Source organism: Diadema setosum, chromosome 15, assembly GCF_964275005.1.
Source record: "Diadema setosum chromosome 15, eeDiaSeto1, whole genome shotgun sequence".
Classification (NCBI taxonomy): Eukaryota; Metazoa; Echinodermata; class Echinoidea; order Diadematoida; family Diadematidae; genus Diadema; species Diadema setosum.
This window is the reverse complement of record NC_092699.1, coordinates 1200434-1221224: the sequence shown is the minus strand read 5'-3', so window position 1 is coordinate 1221224 and position 20791 is coordinate 1200434. Positions and strand designations below refer to the sequence as shown.

The window sequence follows — 20791 nt, the reverse complement described above, 5'->3', positions numbered from 1 at the left end:
GCAAAGTTGTTTTTGAGCAAAAAGAAAAAAATGAGAGGCATGTTGATATGACAAATACACTGATACTGCCTACCTTGTGTTGATTATAGGCCCGTTCACAAACAACGAAAATCGAAATTTCAGTCGCGATCCAAATTTCGATTTTTTTTTCTTCGACCGTTCATACACAGGGAAAAATCGCACTTCGCAGCAAGGAAAGAACGATCAGTGGCCAAACTGCGCATGCGCGAATCTTGCATGACCGAAGACTGACCCCGCAGTCCCAATAGAGTTTCGCACGCGCTACGAACGATGGGATTAAAAATACCGATATCCGAATCTCGATCGCGCTCACACACACGACGCTTGGCAAAATAATTGCGATTATTCTGAAAAATCGCACTAATAGTGCGAGTTGGATCGCGATAAGGATCGCGGTAATTAGTGAGATTTTTCTGTCCACACTGGAAAAAATTTCGAAATTTTGATCGCGATAAGAAAATCGATTTTTGAATCGCACTTTTTCCCTTGTGTGTGAACGGGCCTATTGAAACAGAATTGTTCTACTAGGGGCTAGAACCATAATGTTAACTAATGTGAGGGCGCTGTGGCATAGTGGATAAGACTCCCGACTCCCGATTGAAGGACCCGAGTTCAAATCCCGCCCAGCGCTTACGTCCTTGGACAAGATGTTTTACCCACCATGTCCCTCTCGACCCAGGTGTAATAAATGGGTACCTGGCAACGCTGGGGTAATAATAATGTCAGGGCCCTCTGGTAGAGCAGTGGCAACACTGAAGAGGCTACCCTGGATGAATAAGACCTTATTATTATTATCATGATAAATGCAGACAGCATGAACTGGTGTGGCCATGTACTATAAATTTTGTGTCAATGTATGTCATTTAGAAATGTGACTAAAGCTGCGTTTATCTAAAAAATTTCTGAGGCAGAATCCCGATCCTAAACGTGTTTGAAGCATTTTCAGGGGTTCGATAAACGCAACCGTGTTTTGAAACGCGTTTGAGACCATATTCGCCGTTCTGTGAGTAGATAAATGCAGTGCCGTTTTGAAACGCATTTATATCTCAAGGTCAAATCCCAGCTGTTTCCGGTTGTGCTCTCTACCCATTATTTGTGTGTGACTGATGAGGCATGTTTGCTGGTACGCAGTTGACCTTTACTTCCCAGGTCAAACGGTGCAAAGTAGCTGCACAGTGATAACACTCAAATCGTGATTGTATGATGGTTAGATAAACGCGACACCTCCAGAAGAGCGTTTCAAACCACTATTGCAAACATCACTCTAAACACATTTTGAAACGTGATTCTCTCTCTCAAGTTAGATAAATGCAGCCAGAGAGGCATGCAGCTTGTCTCTTTTTTCACTCTTTGCCAACTCTTTCTTGTCGGCACATCACAGATGATCTGATTTTGCAGAAACAAGCATTCCCATAGACACCTACCTGAGTATACTAGGGATAAGTCTTCTTTGGGTTAAATACAAACACAGCTTGATATGGGGATTTAAAACTGAAGGTAGAATGCACACATATAGTCCTTCCTTAGCTCAACAAAAATTTCAACTTAAGAGCATATGTTTATTTTGATGGGAAGAACAATAAGGGTACCACTGGTGCAGAACTTACAAACATTAGCTGCGTGACTGGAATTTACTACCGCAATTGTATTTAGATGCTGAAAACAAGTTGGTATTCAGCATAAACACACCTCAGTAATCATGCTACTGGGGATAAAAAGAGAGATTAACTCTCTGCATTCTAAATTCTCTCACTCCATTGGCTTTCAAACAATCTGACTTGTTTTTTCAGAGCAAAGACTTAATGGTTTTTGTTTGATTTAAATGTCAATGGCCAGCATATTTTTGTGGGTGAGAAAGGAAGTGGACTGAATGCAAACCCTTTCCATCAGATCAATGACTTTACATGAGACAAACTAGAAATGTATAGATACTCCTGTAAAGTGTTTAAAAATGTGTTTGATTTTGAATGAAAAACACTTCATAAAGGCCAGGGAATATGACTTCTTGAAATAATCACATGAATTTAAAATCAACTAGCTTCTGTTAAATCCTGTTCCAGTATATGAGATTGGTTGTAACTCCAACAGAACTTGTTGATAACTTGTTATGCATTTTCTGATATAGGTAACATTGACTTTCATGAAACATGAAATATATGGAATGATGTCACAAAGTACAGTGACATCAGAACTAATATCAACAAAATTAAAATTGCAACTGATTGACAAATTGCCCCACATCGACGTAAATAAGCACTGAATTGATCAGTGTTTTAGTAGTAGCCATGATAAAAAATCATGGGCGTACATACTCGAGCAGGATTTGAACCTACGACCTCCTGATCACCGGACAGGCGTCATCTCCAATAGACCACCGAGCTTTCGCCCGATAGCAAGTGTTGGTTCTAATCCTTATAGCATGCAGCGGGTACTGCTTTGTTATTCAAATTCATGAAATTCTTACGTCGATGTGGGGCAATTTGTCAATCAGTTGCAATGAAAACAACTCGACGGAAGAATTTCATGAATTGGAAAATTAAAATTGTACTGAGAACTGGTTAATTCCAGTGCAACCATGTGATACTACACATATGATTCTGTTCTCTAAAAATACCACAGCATTAAATTATTTACTTACAACCACAGGCATCCAGATTTTTTTTTCCAAAGAAACTGGCTAAAATTTGTTTGTACAGGATTTTGCAAATTCTCAGAAATCCTTGTTGACATTAAAACATACAGACTATGATACAAACTCTATCTGAATGCTGTAGAAGAGGCAAGATTGCCAAAATTCTTCTTATTAAGGTGATTTTGAATTGTCCAGACTTCTTTTGTTGCCAGCTAAGTAATGTAACATCTTCTGACTGAGAGAAAGGTGAACTGCTGTACCTACATCTATTTTGGTAGCAGAAAGCCCCTTTTCAATTTCTGGGACATGAATGAAAAATAAAGAGATTGTGGTAGTTATACCATAAGACCAAGTGCTGTCTAGGCGTAGAACATACTGTCTTCCAGTGGCCATGCAGAAATGCCTAAATGATTGAATTAACCATGAAGAGAAATTAGCCTCATTCTAAACTACTTTTTTTCTCCTCTTTGGATGGTATGTTTCTTCTTCTCACATTTCTAGTTGTTAATATTGACAGAATGATACCTAATGTATCACATTTTTCAGTGACCACCCTTTAATTGTTTTATTGATTTTAGTGATGTAGAAAGCAATAGAGAAATGACAGACGAGACTTAGAATAAGTAACCTTGTTGTCTGTGTCATGTGTTGGTAGAATGTATCACCTGTCGTATGGTGATTAGAAGGCAAATATTCTCTTATATTGACTGGATGAGTCACTATCAGACAGCTAAACTTGACCTTGACTTTACAATCTGTCCCCATGAAGGCTTTGAGGTGTGGCTGCTCTTTACTGCCATCCTGTTTCTTGTTCATATTCTATTTTAGTGTCATTGTCATAGACATTGTTTCCTTCACGATCGCTACAAACTTTTAATACGGGTACAAGTGCGTTGGAGGAGAAAAAATATGTAACAAAAGACTTCAGTCGTCCTCGTGGTATTGTTTGGTATGAAATCTTCTTTACAAGACACATGATCTGGAGCTATGGGGTTGAATTACAAAGTGGTTATATCTTGTGATACAAAGGGAATGTTCGGAAACATCAAAAATGGGCTGAAATGAATGATTACAGTAGTGCGGAATGCATAAAGACAAGATTTCTATGAGCCACTGAGTGCAAGCTATGGTCATAAAGCAGAATCTTGATCTCTCGTGGAATCTCTTCCACATGACTGATGGAGACATGGAGTCTGTATTACATCACAAAGGTTCCAGACGAATGTTACGAGACAATAGATCCTTGTTAGAGCTGTTTCACACCCAGAGCTCTTCACTCTTTGTCATTGCTGGGCACAGAGAGGAAGCTTCAATGGACCAGAAATGAATGTCACATGACAGTGGAGTTGATGACACAGGTCATGTGAACGGTCCGACCTCTGACCCATACACAGGATCCATTCTTGTAGGCTGGGGGGGGGGGGGGGGGACAGAAATCCAATCTAGTAGAGACCGTTGAAAGATTTGCCAACCTTTTCCCATCATGTGAAAAAACAAGCAAATCCTTTCTCTGTGCCCTTGCAATTTCACTTTCCTTTTCTGTACAATGTAGTATGATATACATATGAGATATGAAATAGGAGACAAGGCTTTGTTTCAGACTTTTTTTGGAAAATTCTCTATGATAGAGTTTTGAACTTGTCTATGTCTGACTAGAAAAGAAAAATAATTCCAATTTTTGGTAGAAATGATAGAATTTATTATTCAGTGATTAGAATGATAAAGATAGCTAATATGATTACTTTGTGTTTATAGAGGGTTTTTGTGTACATTTATTGTGCATAATTCTGTAACCGCAAGCTTAATATGGCATAAAATATTCCTATCTATCCCATATCTATCAATCTGTTTGTTTGTTTGTTTTTTTCTTGATTGCAGCAGGTCTTTTGCAGGGTTTTGTCTTTTTAGGTTCTGTCTTGAGTAGGCTGTTTTTCATTTGAAGGAAGAAGATAACGGAATTGTATGATCAACTATTCTTTAAAAAAAAAAATAATGTGAGGTATTCTTACTCTACAAATTAATTGTTATCAACCAAGACCATATCAGCCATCAACAGCCTCTCCAAATGTGTGAAAGAAAAGTGAATTTGGAGGAATATTTTTCATATAATTATTTCCCTCCCTGAAATGTGGTTTTGCTGTAAAATTTATGCCCTTCAAGAGCTGTTGAAAAATATGGAGGTTAACGAAGATAGGAAGACCTGTTTATGTCTGATCTCTGGGATGTGAGCTCTTGTGATCACAGCTTTACTGACTTCAACTTTTTACCAGCTACTGTACCTAATACTGATGTGGTACCCAGGTGACATGTATGGAAATACCAGAGGTCATGCAGTTGGTGGCTACAAGGGATGGCCTTTTACACAGGTCTAGGAATAGTTTTTGGATTCCCCCTCCTCCCCACCCCCCCCCCCCAAAAAAAAGAAATAAAATGAAAAAGGGAAAGAAAAGAAGAAAAAGGACTAAAGTTTGCCCCAGTTTGGCATTTGTATGACAGATGAAGTGATAGTGTCTTATTAATTTTAGTTTCAAGAGCAAAAGTCAACTCTAAAGCTCATCTGCCACTTTCTCCAAATGAAATTTCACTTTCCCCTTCTCCTGAAAAATTCTTTCATTATAATCGGTCTCTCATATGATTTCTGTGTCACTTTGGTTGACAGAGGACTCAGTGTTGTGAAAATACTTACACCTCACTAAAAAGTTTCCCTGGTCCTTTTCTATCAAAGTGATGAAGTGTAACTGTTATCAGATAATGAGAGCAAGTCATTTCCTGTGATATGTGAAGACAGATATTATGTGTTGGTTTGTTTCTTTTTTCTGTTGCAAACTATACTAGAGCTTTAATACCAGCGTATCAATGGTAATGATAGCGCCTCATCTAGTGTTTACAAGATTCCCCAAACAGCAGCCGATGAATCCCAAACAGGCCAGGTATGTCGGGGAGGTGAGAGTACCATGCCAAGTCAGAGTCTGACAGAAGCAATCAATTAAGTGGGATATCCTGTAATGAACCGAGTTGACTCCTGGTAGTGGAGTAATGCGCCCGTCTGTTGATAGTGCAGACTAGTGACATGTTACTCTTACCTTGCTCTGGGGAGTTTGGAGAAGGGAAGGTACGGCGAGTGTTTCAGGAAGCTGAGATAGCAACTACACTGAAGCGACAAACTGTCCTTACATCCATGAAGGCACATCACCTGTGCTGTGACATAAGCACTTTTTGCAGGTGATCCAACCTACAGGCTACAGATTATAAACAGTCATACTACAATAGTAACTTCTCAGAATTGTTTTGCTGTACTTGTATGTTAGGCCTACTGCTGTTAGAATAACTCTGGCAAATGAAATTTTCAGTCACTCAGCTGCAATAATCCTGGGTAACTGGGCAGCAAAATATTGAAGATGCACACACATACATAGGCCTACACACACACACACACACACACACACAAAAAAAAAAAACATACTCACCCACAAGTGCAATACAAAAATAGAAATAGCCGTCTCATATTTTATATACAACGAGGAAAAATCACTGAAGGGTTGCCTTTGTCTTAAAGGCATAATTTACCATTTTATTTTGCAGAAGAAATAAAAACCCAGCATTAGTGCTTTAAAATGTGAGTTAGGGATAGAAACAACCACTGTACAAAAACTGAATCTGTATAATCGATGTTAAGTATTGTTAAATACACAAAATGTGAACAGTGGTTATAATAAAAAAATTCCAGACTAAACCATAAACAGTTATGGTTTAATGACAAAAACAGTGATATTTCCTTATATTTCAGGCTTTATCGCAAATTTTTACATGGTAGGTTGTTTTGTGATACAGCTGACCTACACATATGCATCAAAAGTGATATTTTTTAATTAAAAAAAAAAAATTATTTTAAAATCACTGCTCCGAAAGGTAAACAGGAACTTTAACATCATTTCGGGAAACAGAGAGAAATGGGGGGGGGGGGGGGGAGACAGTCAGGGTAGGAAAAACAGTATGACCACCATGTTGCCATGGTGACACTGATGATGATAATAACTTCAATCACTTTTCATTTAGTGCCTACTAAGGCCTGTCACGCCACCACTCAAAACATTCTTCCCTATCCTCTACAGTCTAAAAGCTCTCTCCACAGCCTTTCAAAACTTTATGGATCCCGAAGTGAACTACTTCACTGTCAAGTCACCTTGTCCTTTTCCCTCATCATCTATGAGACAATAAATCATTACCAGAGTGAATTGATTGTCACCTGGAATGTAAACAGGAAGAGAAATAAAGTGGAGATCTGTCTGAATCTACCCTTGGCTTGATATGAGACAGTCTTATAAATGATATCTGAACATATTGCTCATAAACAGTCCAGATGATGCAGCTTTTTTTCTAGCATATTCCATACAAGAGTACAGTAACATGCTAAAAATGGCATGGCAGTAAATCTTACTAGAATTAAAAGAAAAAGACAAAACATCACCAACTTTTTTTTGTATTTAATGTCAGAACAGTGATGATCCACAACATTTGTTTTGCTAGAAACATTCAAAGGCACAGACTCCTCCAAGAGAGTTAGTGATTGAATGTCTGGTGAAAAATGTGAGTCTTGAGTGAGGCTTTGAAGTGATCCAGTTTGTCAATTCCACAGAGAAAAGATGGGAGTGAGTTCCTTAATAGGCCCATTCACACACAAGGCAAAAAGTGAGATTTAAAAATCGATTTTCTTATCGCGATCAAAATTTCGACATTTTTTCCTGTGTGGACAGAAAAATTTCACTAATTTTCGCGATCCTAATCGCGATCCAACTCCCACTATTAGTGCGATTTTTCAGAATAATCGCAATTATTTTGCCAAGCGTCGTGTGTGTGAGCGCGATCGAGATTAAAAAATCGGTATTTTTAATCCCATCGTTCGTAGCGCGTGAACATCAACATTATTGGGACCGCGGGGTCAGTCTTCGGTCATGCTAGTTTCGCGCATGTGCAATTTGGCCACTGATCGTTCTTTCCTTGCTGCGAAGTGCGATTTTTCCTTGTGTATGAACGGTCGAAAAAAAAAAAAAATCGAAATGTGGATCGCGATTGTAATTTCGATTTTCGTTGTGTGTGCACGGGCCTAATGAGAAACAAGAAGTGGTGAGGGGAAGCAAGGTCCATGGGGGAAGTGAGCTTAAAGGGTGTGTACAGTTCTGGTCGAGGTGAGGATTTAGCTTTTAACGTTTTGCCAGATATTCAGAAACCACTCTATGAGATGTCAAAGAGCATGCAGTTCTAAGGGGTATCAAAAGTTTATTCAATGAAAATCAGTTTGAAATGGCTGAGATATCCAAAAACAAGGTGATACAAAGAGATCCTAATAAAGTTGTGGCATGTCGCCTTTTATTATTAGCACTTTTTTTTGATATCTCAGCCATTTGAAAACCAATTTTCATCAAATAAATGTTGAATCCTTCTTAAAATTACATGCTCTTTCATATGTCATAAGAGGCTGTTCATTGTCTCACTTAGGAATGTTCAAAATGTGAATCCCCACCTCAACCAGTACTGTACAGTCCCTTTAATATTCAAGGGCATTCTAAGGCAGGTATATAACGCTATGTGTATCTGTAGGCTCTATTTGTACATGGTAATGGCTATACAATGTATATGCAAGGCTTTGTTCTGTATAATTTTACTAATTTTACTTTTCATATTATACACAGGTTGACATGAGGGGTAACAGTTAATACCAGATTTTAATGAATGATGTAACAAGATTACTTCTCATATCAATTAGGCAGGGTTCCAGCAATGTGCAAATGCCTCCCATCCAGTTCTGTTTCAGAGGCATTGTGGGATGGCTTGGTTGCGAAGTTGGATCAAGTTTAGGCTGCATCTCGCTGGCCAGACCAGAGTGCAAACATTGTTCATATTTCAAAACTTGCTCTATTAAAACACATACCATGGCATACCGACAAGTTATTTGGGCTGTTTGAAAGGCCTCTGTCTCTTGTCACCAGTTCCAATAATGAGAATGAACTATTTCAGACTGATCAAATCTCTGATGTACAAATTACAAGGAATGGTGACAGCCCCTGTTACTTTTACTCCAGGTCCTTATAACATCCTGCAAGGGAGGTGGAATATCCATAATGGCAAAAATGACATGGTATGGATCAATGTTTAGAATAAGCAAGTGTTGACTAATGCCATTGAGGCTATATACTGCAAACAGGAATGGGTAATCATAGTATGTTATGATTACCTGTTCGTAATACCTCAAGTCATGGTTATGTTATGAACACTATTCTGCTTCTCACCCCACCTGTCTATCGGGGAAAAAGAAGTTGATGTACATGTTGAAAAAAAAGATTGGGTCACGTGATTCCATTGTAAATTTGTTTTTATTTTCTTGAGACCTACTTTATATTAGCCATCAATTGCTAACTTTCCGCTCTGAGCAGTGTAGTGGCTCATCTGCAGTAAAAAGTGACAGTGCATTTGAAAATACATCCCAAACTAAAATCAAGGCCATAATGTCTGATTGTTGTAGTGAATTAGATTCTTTGATGTGATAACTGGAAGATCTTATTAAAGTTTCTGGAAAAATGATATGCAGAGTACAGAGCACACAGTCAGTAATGGGCACTAATAACAAAGACATTAAAAAAATATTGAACTTTGTCTTATAGATACAAATATTATACCTTCCCATTCTGAATTAGAGATGTGATCTAAAATTGACCTGATGCAAGATAATGCAACCTTCAAATTTGGAATTATCTCTGAACCATTTTCAAAATCATGATTTCTGTATTTCAAGGTTATCCAGGACAATCAAGCAAGAAAAAAACAAAAACAAATGCTGAATAATTTTTAATTCTTTTAATTATCAATCAGAAGTTTTCATTGAATCTTTCAATCAAAAGTTTTGTTTAGCTGGACTCAAGCCGACCCAAGTTTATTACCAGATGCCTAATATCTAGAAGTATCTTGCAGTATATACCAAACAACACAGGGAGGATTGAGTGCCTTGAACTTTTTGGTGATTACTTTTCAAGAGAGGCCATTTTTGGACTTCACACCAAATAGCATGAATTGCCAGACCAGAATTGCCAACTTTCCCACAGTCAAATTCACATGAAGAGGAAGTTTGAATAACCTTTATAGGACACTTTGTACAGGAATCTTCCTGCCATTGGCTTGGATTATATCCTCCATACGACATGTCAAGTTGCCATGGGATACTACAGTCACAAACTCCCTGAAGTTCGAGCTGTTTGTGTTTTCTCTTTCTCCTGGTTCTTTTCATTCACTTATTTGCTGTAATTGGTTGAAAGTAATGACATTTATTCTACCATGACTGTAAATAACTGTGAATGCAAGCTACTTTTATACTGCAATAATTCTGAGTTTATCATCACTCTGCACCTAGGTCTCTATAGGGTTGTAGTGGTCATGGGAATCAGGAAAAACTTTTTGTTTGTATTGGTGGTAGAAAGTCACATGTTCTGCTCAGTGCCTCTCTCACACACTTGAGTAGCATTGTGGCACTAGAAACTTTCTTTTACTTTTTATATATGCCCCTTTGGTATCTTACAAGGCAACCAATGTGGAGTGATACACCATAATCATTAATCCACTGACAATGTACTAAACATAATATTCATGGCAGTCTTCAGACAATGCGATTGTGTTCTTCAATACCAGAGTATAGGCTATATACTGTTCTCAGCTCCAATGATGCATAGGGCTATAATTGACTTGATACTGAGTGGAATCAATAGATTGTAGCTCAGTTTTTTTATTATGCAGAGCAAACAGACAAAATAACTCAAACATTTTTGAAGATAAACTAAGCCAGCTCTTATATATTTGCAGGCCACTGGTGTCATGTCAAAATGTTGTTGATTGCCATGTGGTCAGGGCAGGATGCTGGAGTTGCTTGGGTAAAGAAGCCAACAAATGCAGACAAATTGTTTCTCTTGGCCCCCCCCCCCCCCCCCATGTTTACCAGTTCATTCATGCATCAAGTGTGTTTGGTCTGAGTAATGGACACACGCTGAGGACAAAGGAATGACCCTTGTTTGAATCGGTCATTTTCCAAACAAATCTGTGATGTGATTTCTTTCTTTATGTTGACATGTTTGATCTTTGTCCACTACCAGCTCCTGTTGGTATAGTCTGTGTCAGTTCACTGAACTTTGCTTGTCTCCTCTAGCCATACTTACCTATAAGAGACGACCTAACTTAAGTTGACTCAAAGTTCACTAACTTTTATACAAGTAGACCTTCAAAAGTAGGTAAACTTCAAATTAGGAACCATGTGAACACTCTCATAGTTCACTAACTTTGAGTTATCATTGATACTCCCAACCATAAGATGTTATGGTTTTGTTATGGATAAACAGATAGTAAAAGAATGAACTTGCAATGTTGAAGGAATTTTTGCCATTTTGAACACAAGTTTCTTCTTCTTCTTTTTTTTAAATACCAACCTTGCATACTAGTTTATCATTATAATATTTACGTGTATTCTGTAGAATTTCTTCTGAACTAGTGTGTTTTTATGATAATTGAGTATTTTTCCTTAATCAGCAATAAGGAAATATTTGTAAAGTTAATGAAAAAACATATTTTTCAGAATTTCATGTGCCTGCTTCAACCTTAATTGCAATCTTCCCATTTTTAAATGAAAATATCATTTTGCCTTTATAGAATGATTATTTTTACTTTGCATTTCTATGTTTTGTGGTCTGTAGAAATTGACAGTCCAGCTTCTTTCATATCATAGAGTGAAAACAAAAATATTGTTTTTAATGGGAGATCCAGAATCTCAATACAGGATTTACAAAGAGAACACTGTGTAGCTGCCTTGTGTGTGTGTATGTGTATGTGTATGTGTATGTGTGTGTGTGTATGTGTGCGTGTGTATGTTTTGTTACCTTTGTTGCCAGAACTTATCAGCAGAAAACAGAAGCTCAGCTGGAGTTGAAACCAGTGAAGTAACATTTCAAGTGTGATTACAGAATTCAATTGGTATTTAATTTTGGACAGGAAGTCGGTGTCATTATTAGTGCCATAAACAAATCCATTTCCTGTTTGTGTGGGAGGAAAAGATTGTCTGTGGGGGGGGGGGGGGGAATGAGCCTTCATTTGGGATTCTTTTGACAAAGTTGCTTTATGGACTATTTTGATATGGATGCCCTTTCCTCTAACTAATGATTTAACATGAGATTGATGGATGAGGCATCTTATCTTTGATTTACACCTTTCAGAGTAAAAGCTATCTTTGTCCATTTTCTTCCTGTCTATATTCTTGTAAGTTTTGCAGCAACTTTGTATTCCAATGTTAGAATCCCATGTTAACTATTTTTTTTCTAGCTATGTACTTTCATTTTCCTTGTATACATCTTGGTCACTGCCTGTCACTATCTAATTTCTCTGCTTGTTAGTGAACAAACTAGTTGATGATGATTACTATGAGCAGTAAACATCTTCTTTAGTTTATACTCATAATTTGATATTCTTAACATGTTTCTTTGATATTACTCATTTTTCCCCCATGCACATAGAGGCATGGTATAGATTATTTTACAAACGTATTATTACCTTTATTATAATTATCAAATTAACTTACTGTCATAATTGTACCAGAGCCCAGAGAAAGTTGATTATGTACGTACGTATGTATGTTCTCTTTTTAAGTTCTTTTATGAATTTGACGCGCTGTTTGACAATCAAACGAGTTAATGTATGTAACTGGAAGAGAGAGTGCAATAATATGGGTAGAGTTTAATAAGTCTCATCTGCCATTTTCTGCAGCTAGTGTAGCTTTCAATTCAATGGATTTAATCATCTAAAACCTTTGTTCTTTGGCACAGTGTCAAGTTCATGCAAGAATGAGTGTACTGTACTATGCCCAATGGTGGTGGGTTTACCATACTGGTTTTTCCTACACCAGTCGTAAATTCTGTACACTTATAGCTCTGTGTAATAGAAGTAGTACTATGCATTGGTCCAAAGACCATAAAGTATGCCAAGGTACATTGTGGAGTAGAAAGGTGTCGTTAAGGATCAAAGTTCTGTTTTGTTCGTCAGCAATTGGGCACGATGACTCATCCACTCGTATGAAGGTTTGCTTCGGGTGAAGAGAAAAGAAAGGAAAAATATGAAATTAGGAGGGTGATAATGGTTAACCTACGATACGTGACAGGTCATTCTAAGGGTGATTGAGAAGAAGAAGGAAATATGTGCGTGATAGCTAGGAGCTCAATTTGCTCATTTGAGAAGCTTGAGAGAGGTGTTAGACACATGTATGATAAGGTGTGGTATGTGATCACAAGACATATCACATGGAATAATGACAACCTGGTCATACTTTTCAAACTGGAAGTTTTTCATCACGGTGAAGTTCGTTTCACTTTGTTTAAAGACTGCTATCCGTGTGGGTGCCTGTTTACCTTTCATATCCATAGTGTCATGTGTGTTGCATCCTAACCTTATGTTTGACTATCACCACATGACTGACAAGTGTAAATAGACGGAAGTCAGACCATTAAAGGCAACCCTCTTTGCATTAAAACTGCCCATAAATGCAACATTTCTCTGACTTTTGAATGAAACTGTAAATTTTCTCTGTAGTTCATTACATCATGAATCTGCTGCTCATTCATGCCACCTTGTTATCATGAGCAGAATGTTGTAAATTTATAAAAATGTAAAGAGTTGTGTTCAGAAAGTCTTGATCTTGTCTGACTTTGTTAGTACTTTTTGCATGAACTAATTTGAGATATTTGTCACCAGTAGGGACTTTGTGTCTTTTACCACAGATTAATAGGAATCTTTGATTTCTTAATGGAAATAACACTTCAAAAATAAAATGGAGAGAATTTAATAGTTGTGCATGTTTCTCAGCATAACGTTTGATTTGATACCATTTTATCTTAATATCTTTTGCTGGATGAGCTAATGTCAGAGAACTTTTTGCTTGCTTATCATGAGAGAATGACATGGAGCTAATACACTGAAGACGATGGAGAAGCAAAGGTGAAGAAAATCAGATAGAATAGAGAAAGGTTACCTGTACTTGAACCACGTCGAGTTATTGTATTTGATCTGATGAGTCATTCATCAAACTGATTGTTAGCGAGTCAAGAAAGCCAGATCTTTGAAATAATGTTCAAGGCTGCCTCAATTGTAGAGAAAAGCTGAAGTGTTTACAGTTCTGATGAACTTGAGCACAGCCTCCCCTCTTGCATTAATGTGGTTAATGCTTTGTGATATCAAAGTCACATGCATTCAGCTATGATGTCTGACTACAAAACATTATTGATGCTGGGGAAGTACACATGTATATTTGTAGCTTTGGCATTTCCAGCACTGCTTTTTATTAGCAGACGTCATGTGGTGACGATTGGTTAGAAAAGAGAGAAATAAATGTCTTGAAAACCATGGAGATAAGCAGTGGTGATGAAAAGTCATTGTCCTGTTTGTGTGGTGTACCACAGCAGCAGGCAGATAAACTATCTAGCAAGAGAACAGACTCTGGAGACTAGTTTGGGCCAATTTGAATTGCCTTTTGTTGAATTTGTCAAGCAGCTTTATTGTCCATCTTAATCTGGAATTACATAGGAGCATTTCTCCATCCAGCGGTCATTAAGAGAGGTGTGAAATGTCTTTATTGAGCCAGCTGAGCCTTCTTGGAACCATTGAAGTGTTTGGAGGGGATGAGGGGTTGGGGAAATCGCATAGAATGAAATGGCAAGGCAGATGAATCTTCATTATACTTCCTTAACTTAGTCTTACACCCCCCCCCCCCATAACACTGTATTCACACTAGTGTAAACTGGGTTATAACAAGCCAGTTGAGTGCCGTCTCTTGATCCCTGACTGACCACACCTTTAAGGGTCATTTACCATGTCCAAGAGTGGTCATCAAGAGCTAACACCCTTCGTATTGTAATACTCATATTTCATGAAAATCTAATGGGATGCCATCTGGTACCATGGGACCTTCTCATGGTGTCTTTGTATCTGTGTGTGTTTTCTACTTTTTTTGTTGATTTCTCAAGTTATCTGTTAAATTCTATTTCATGCAATTTTGATCATGTCTGTCTCTAAAGCTTACATCTGAAATATTGATATTTTGGAAGAAATTGCTATTTTTCCTTTATTGTTGAGAGGAATAATGCATGAGACTTTTGTCAACACCAGAGGTTTTGAATCCTCCCAAATAGGATGTGGATTGTTTGTGACCAAGTTGTAATATTTTGTTCTCGATCAGTGCAGTCCAAATGCATTTATAATTTTAGAATAACCTTTAAAGGGATCATACAGTTTTGGTTGAGACCTAATTTCAGGTTTCTAACATTTTTTGGTGAGATAATGAGAAACCTCTTATGAAATATGAAAGAGCATGTAATTCCATGAGGAATTCAACATTTCTTTGATGAAAATTGGTTTTGAAATGGCTGAGATATCCAAAACAGAGCGATTCTAATAAGTGTGGGACCCACACTTTATTATGATCGCTTTGTTTTACTTTATTTTCGGATGTTTCAGTCATTCCAAACCAGATTTTCATCAAATAAACTTTGAATTCCTCTTAAAATGGTATGTTCTGTACTATTTCCTAAGTGTTTTCTTGGTATCTCGCAAAAATTTAAAAGCCCAATTCTCATCTCCACCAATACTGTACCTTCCCTTTAACAATTAAGAAACATTTATCTCTGTAGTACAGTGGTGCAAATGAAAGTGAAAGTGATATATCATTTATATCGTCATATGTGCTGTCGATTAACAGTCAGTTTCTTTGTTTTGTTTCACTTTCTTTCCCTGAAACCTTTTGGTCCTGTCGTTCTTCATACTGTTTCTCCTCCAATTTCTCTCTGTACTATTCTCCTTTTATTTTGCTTTTTTTTTCTGTTTTGTTCTTTTCTCTGTCTTTGTCCCTCCCGTTTTCTGTTATATTCCATCTGACACATTCTCATTTATTCTTGCTGTTTCATATCTATCTATCTATCTTTCTGTCTAACTATGTATCTTTCTGTGTATGTGCTCATCTCTTTCTGTTCCCCCCCCCCCCCACCTTCCTGGTTTTTATCCCACCCAGATCCCAGTGGCAGTGAAGTGCCTCAGTCCAGACAAGCTCTCCCTTGATAAATGCCAGCAGGACTTCCTCAAGGAGGCGGCCATCATGCACTCCCTCAACCACGACCACCTTGTCAAGCTCTACGGCGTGGTGCTTGATGTCGAAAGCTCCCTCATGCTGGTATGTCTGTGAGCAGTGTGTGGGCTGGATTGGGGTCTGGGGAATCCCCAGACAAGATCTTGAAAGGCTGACATTAAAGGGAAGGTAAACCCAAAGAGCAATGTGGATTGAGTGAAAGCAGCAACATTAGTAGAACACATCAGTGAAAGTTTGAGAAAAATCGGACAATCGATGCAAAAGTTATGAATTTTTAAAGTTTTGGTGTTGGAACTGCTGAATGAGGAGACTACTAGAGGATATGACGTATGAGTGGACAACAATACAAAGAAAATATAAAGGATATTCAACAAAAATTCACTTTTCTAGAATTATGAAAGAGCAGTGGACCAACCGCTTTCAGAAAGCAGGGGGAATAATTGCTACCCTTAACATATGTCAATATCAAGTTGATGGAATTTGTAATTTTCATGAAAAATGGATTTTTGTAGTATTTTCTTTATATTTTCTTGATATTGTAGTCCACTCATACGTCATAACCTCTAGTAGTCTCCTCATCCAGCGGTTCCAACACCAAAACTTTAAAAATTCATAACTTTTGCATCGACTGTCCGATTTTCTTCAAACTTTCACTGATGTGTTCTACTAATGTTGCTGCTTTCACTCAATCCACATTGTTCTTGGGGTTTATCTTCCCTTTAAAGGGAACTGTTGTACTCTTTACATTCAGATTAGATTTCAGAATTGAATGTGATTTTCATCTTACTCAATATTTGATTGTTAATCTGTGAAAATTTGGGGATTTTTATGTTGTCTAATAGCAGAATGAAAAATATCCATGGCTGCTGAATGTTGTGTCTGTGTGATCAGTGTACTGTCTGTCATAGTGAGCTGTGCTGATCATTACATAATTTGATGCACAATATTGAGCAAATATCTGGAGCTCTGTGTTTAAAAATCAGGACCAAGGCAAATAAAACAAAACAGAACTACTAGTGATCAATGAAAAGATAACTGGTGTGAAGGCTCACCTGTAATATGACAATAACAGATATGTAAAATGTTTAGGTTTAGAATAGGTCACTAACGGAAGTCAAGAAACAAACCTAACTGATGTTAAACATTAGAACCCCATTGCGCCATTCAGGGACGACATTGACAGTAAATTGTTAAGTGGTTATTGATTTGAAAACACAACACACAGAGATTAATGGAGTGTGAAGGACAGAAGGACAGATGGACAAGAACTCCTGGCTAATGATTGGCTCATTCTCGGGGTTGTCATGACGATGTAGATGAGGAAACACACTCCTTTTGCATCTTGCTTAAAGTGAATGATCGCCCTCTGTTGAAGTTGACTGCAATACATAGAAAAGAAAAATCCAACAATAAGAGTGGTTGAAGTTTTTTTTTGTTGAAAATCAGACACAATATGAGAAAGTTATAAAATTTAAAAGTAGCTGGATTATACCAGAATATATGTTCATGTTTGATATTACTTTGAATATATCACATATAATTGAAGAAATAATATGTGGTGGTTAAGGAATTTAGAGTTTCGCATATATATATTTCAAAACTTACCATGAGCTGTTCTTACACTGTAGTCACAACAAATTGTCAAATTAAGAAAACAAAGTAAAATTTCATCACATGATCAGAACCATGATTTCAGAGGGTGTCCCTTTCATGAATTATCAATTTCCATCGTGATGTTTAGAATTTTGTACATTAGTTTCATCTCATTAAACCCTCAATGTTCATGTAGCTTGGAAAATCACAATCTAATTTTAGGGAATGCATGGCTTGGTATTGATGTAAATTGATGACATGAGTAAGTCCCAGTGCATTTATTTGAATTTGTCAACTTGCAGATTGAAATAATGATACTAAACTGTTTGTCATTGGACTGTTCTACTCTGAATTCCCTTCAAATGTAGATATGGGAATTTCATTTAAGGGTATTTTTTGATTTGTTTGGCATTTTGTTGACAAAGTCCCAAATACCTGCAATCAAATACCAAATTAACAAAGTTTTAAATCTTGTTTGGTTTACTGTTTATCCTCATATGTGTTACCAGAAAGAAAAGAAAAAAAAAAATAATAATCGTACACATTAAACCCATGATTTCCAAAATTTTCTTGGGAGTTACAATTTGCATCTTGATATGTGCAGTTCATTCAGAGGTCAAGAAAGAGATGAACACATCAAATTTAAGTAGGAAGAGGAAAGTTTGGAAGATATTTTCTGCAGTGCAAAGTGACCAAGTGTGAGATCTTTGTGGCGATAAATAGTGTCTCTGATGTCTCAATAAGCATTTCCTGAAGAAGATGTGAATCAGACCGATAAAAGGTAAAAATAGAAGGGCTTTAAGCTTGTCCAGGGCTTCTCAAATTTGTGGGAAGCTACCCTTTAAACCAACACTCTAGGTCTGTGAAGTGAAGGATGATTTCCCAAGTGGCGTTTGATGAATACCAGAATGTGGTATTTAGTATGTCACAGATAACTGAAGAAACAAATGTTTGGAATGAAGTACGCAGCATGCTTTCAACACAGTTCAGTAGTGTTATCAAATAGTGTCATCTTCCTATGATAATTTGTTCATATTTCATGCTAGTGTCTGTAACTCTTTTGACCTTGATGCAAAAGAGAAACCACCCTGCATGATGCATGACAAAAGCAACAACAATACCCTAGAAAAGTCAAATTAAAAATCACATGCTTGACTTTAGCTCTGTCATATGTCCTGATTGGTTGCCAAAAATGATCATAAAACCACCTGAGCATAAAAGCAGCCATTAAACTTATATTAAACATCATAAGTTTGAATTCTAGGAAAGGGTGGGGAGGGGAGGAAACAAGGTCTGAGCTGAATATTGACCAGAAAAAGTGGGGAGTAGTTAAAGGAAACAGGCTAAACCACTGGATTAGTGTGTCCTGTACTCCATGCTGTGAGTGGAAGCGACATGACGTTAGTTGAAGCCATGCTGCTTTGGTTTTAGATCATACCTTGTGGATGTAGCGGGATTATTTCATTGATGACTTTCTGGGTCGTGGGGTCTAATGAGAGTGGACTGCAAGCATGGGGAATGTTTTCAGCGGATGTTTGGCTGCCCCCTAGTGACGGGGATTAATCATCCCAGGAGCTGTCACTGGGGAAGAAGAGTTAAAGGTGCACATCATCTTCCTGGGAAATCCCTGTGATGAAAAATGAAGTGAATGTTTGGATGAGAAAATAATAATGATGATGATGATGATGATGATGATGATGATGATGATGATGATGATGATGATAATGATAATAGTAACAATAACAATAATGATAATGATAATGATAGTCGTAATAGTGATAATGGTATATTAATGATAATAAATTATAACTTCTTATAATTCTTCGTATTGTTATTTTTAATAGTATTATCATTATTATTATTATTATTATTATTATTATTATTATTATTATTATTATTATTATTATTATTATTATTATTATTATTATTATTATTATTATTATTATTATTATTATTATTATTATTATTATTATTATTATTATTATTATTATTATTATTATGACATAGGTTATTTTCAACCCCACTTACCACTCTAAGTGCTCAAAGGGGACAAAAATTCCTCAGTATAAAGTGTAGACTTTACCAAATATTTTCCATAGTTTTTTGGTTTGATATACTAAAATATTATTTCTATGCCTTTTTCTGTTTGGATACTGCATCATGTGTGAAGGAACTGGTTTTATCCATTGAGGGCCTTCCCTTCATAATTACCTCTATGCTGATGCACTTATTGATCACAAATCTTTGGATCTTGCTCTGTTAGAGTTCGAGTGCAGGATGGTCAAGTTTGTACAGCTCTGAAGAGGAGCCAAAGTCCAATGAGTCAACATTGCCAATCTGAAAAACAACTTGAAATTTGCTGATGTAGTAATCAAACTTTTCCAGGGAACTGTGTTAATGTTTTATCTCACAAAAGTTGTGTGATTAACACATGTGAGTATTGATAGAAAGAGGCAGTGAAGGATGCTCACAGGCTTTGAACGAGAAAACTGAAATATTTTATTTCTCATATGTTGCCAATTTGAAGAAGACGTGAACCTTTCTTCATTCCAATGCATAATTGAAACTTACTTTGATTTTGACTATATGCTTCTCTCATCTGTTGCCTAGGTAACGGAGTTTGCTCCCCTGAGGTCTCTTGCAGAGAACATCAAGCAGGAGGCCCTGAAGCCTGCCTTTCCTATTCCTCTCCTCCTAGACTACTCCGTTCAGATTGCCGAGGCGATGAGATACCTTCACATGTCAAACATCATCCATAGAGACTTGGCTGCTAGGAATATCCTCATGTTTGTGGACAATGAGGTAAGAGAGAACCATAAGCCATGGTTAGATTCAATTTTAGCTTCCCACTATGATTCATATCTAATGTACTCCCGTAATAAGTCCTTACAACCGGCCGTTTTCTTTTGTTATAACGAAATTTCATTATAATTGAACAGTACACTGTATAAAGACATATAGATGAAAATTTTGGTAGCTGAATTTTGATTTCGTTGTAACGAGAATTTTATTATAACCGTGTACGTTATAACAGGAGTGCACTGTATAGATCCTACTGTGTCAGATTATACAGTTATAGTCCTAAAAACTTGGAGATAATCAATTGATGTGTGCGTGATACACTATGGCGTATGACATTGACCTAAAAAAGTGAATGCAATTAAGTACATTTTCCAAATTTAACTCTCAATTATGTTTTTCTCAATGCTTGTTCAAAAGTATTTGTGTATTTTTGAATTTCTTGTACAAGATGAAATGACAGTTCTTTTCCCGTGTGACTTTATTGTCACATGACATGATAATTCATTCCACCTGCAAAGAGTTCAGTAACCTTTTTTTTTTTTTTTTTTCCATACGCAAACAGTTTATTGTATTCATATTAGAAGATT

At 36.9% G+C, this 20791-nt stretch overlaps 1 protein-coding gene across 1 annotated transcript in view; it reads left to right on the top strand.

The window, feature by feature from the left end:
* Window positions 1–20791, top strand: part of LOC140239334 (uncharacterized) — a 165676-nt gene that overhangs the window by 68191 nt on the left and 76694 nt on the right. Inside the window, exons 4-5 of the mRNA XM_072319213.1 lie at window positions 15735–15893; window positions 20013–20204. Coding sequence (XP_072175314.1) covers window positions 15735–15893; window positions 20013–20204 — 351 coding nt within the window. The remainder of the gene's footprint in view (window positions 1–15734; window positions 15894–20012; window positions 20205–20791) is intronic.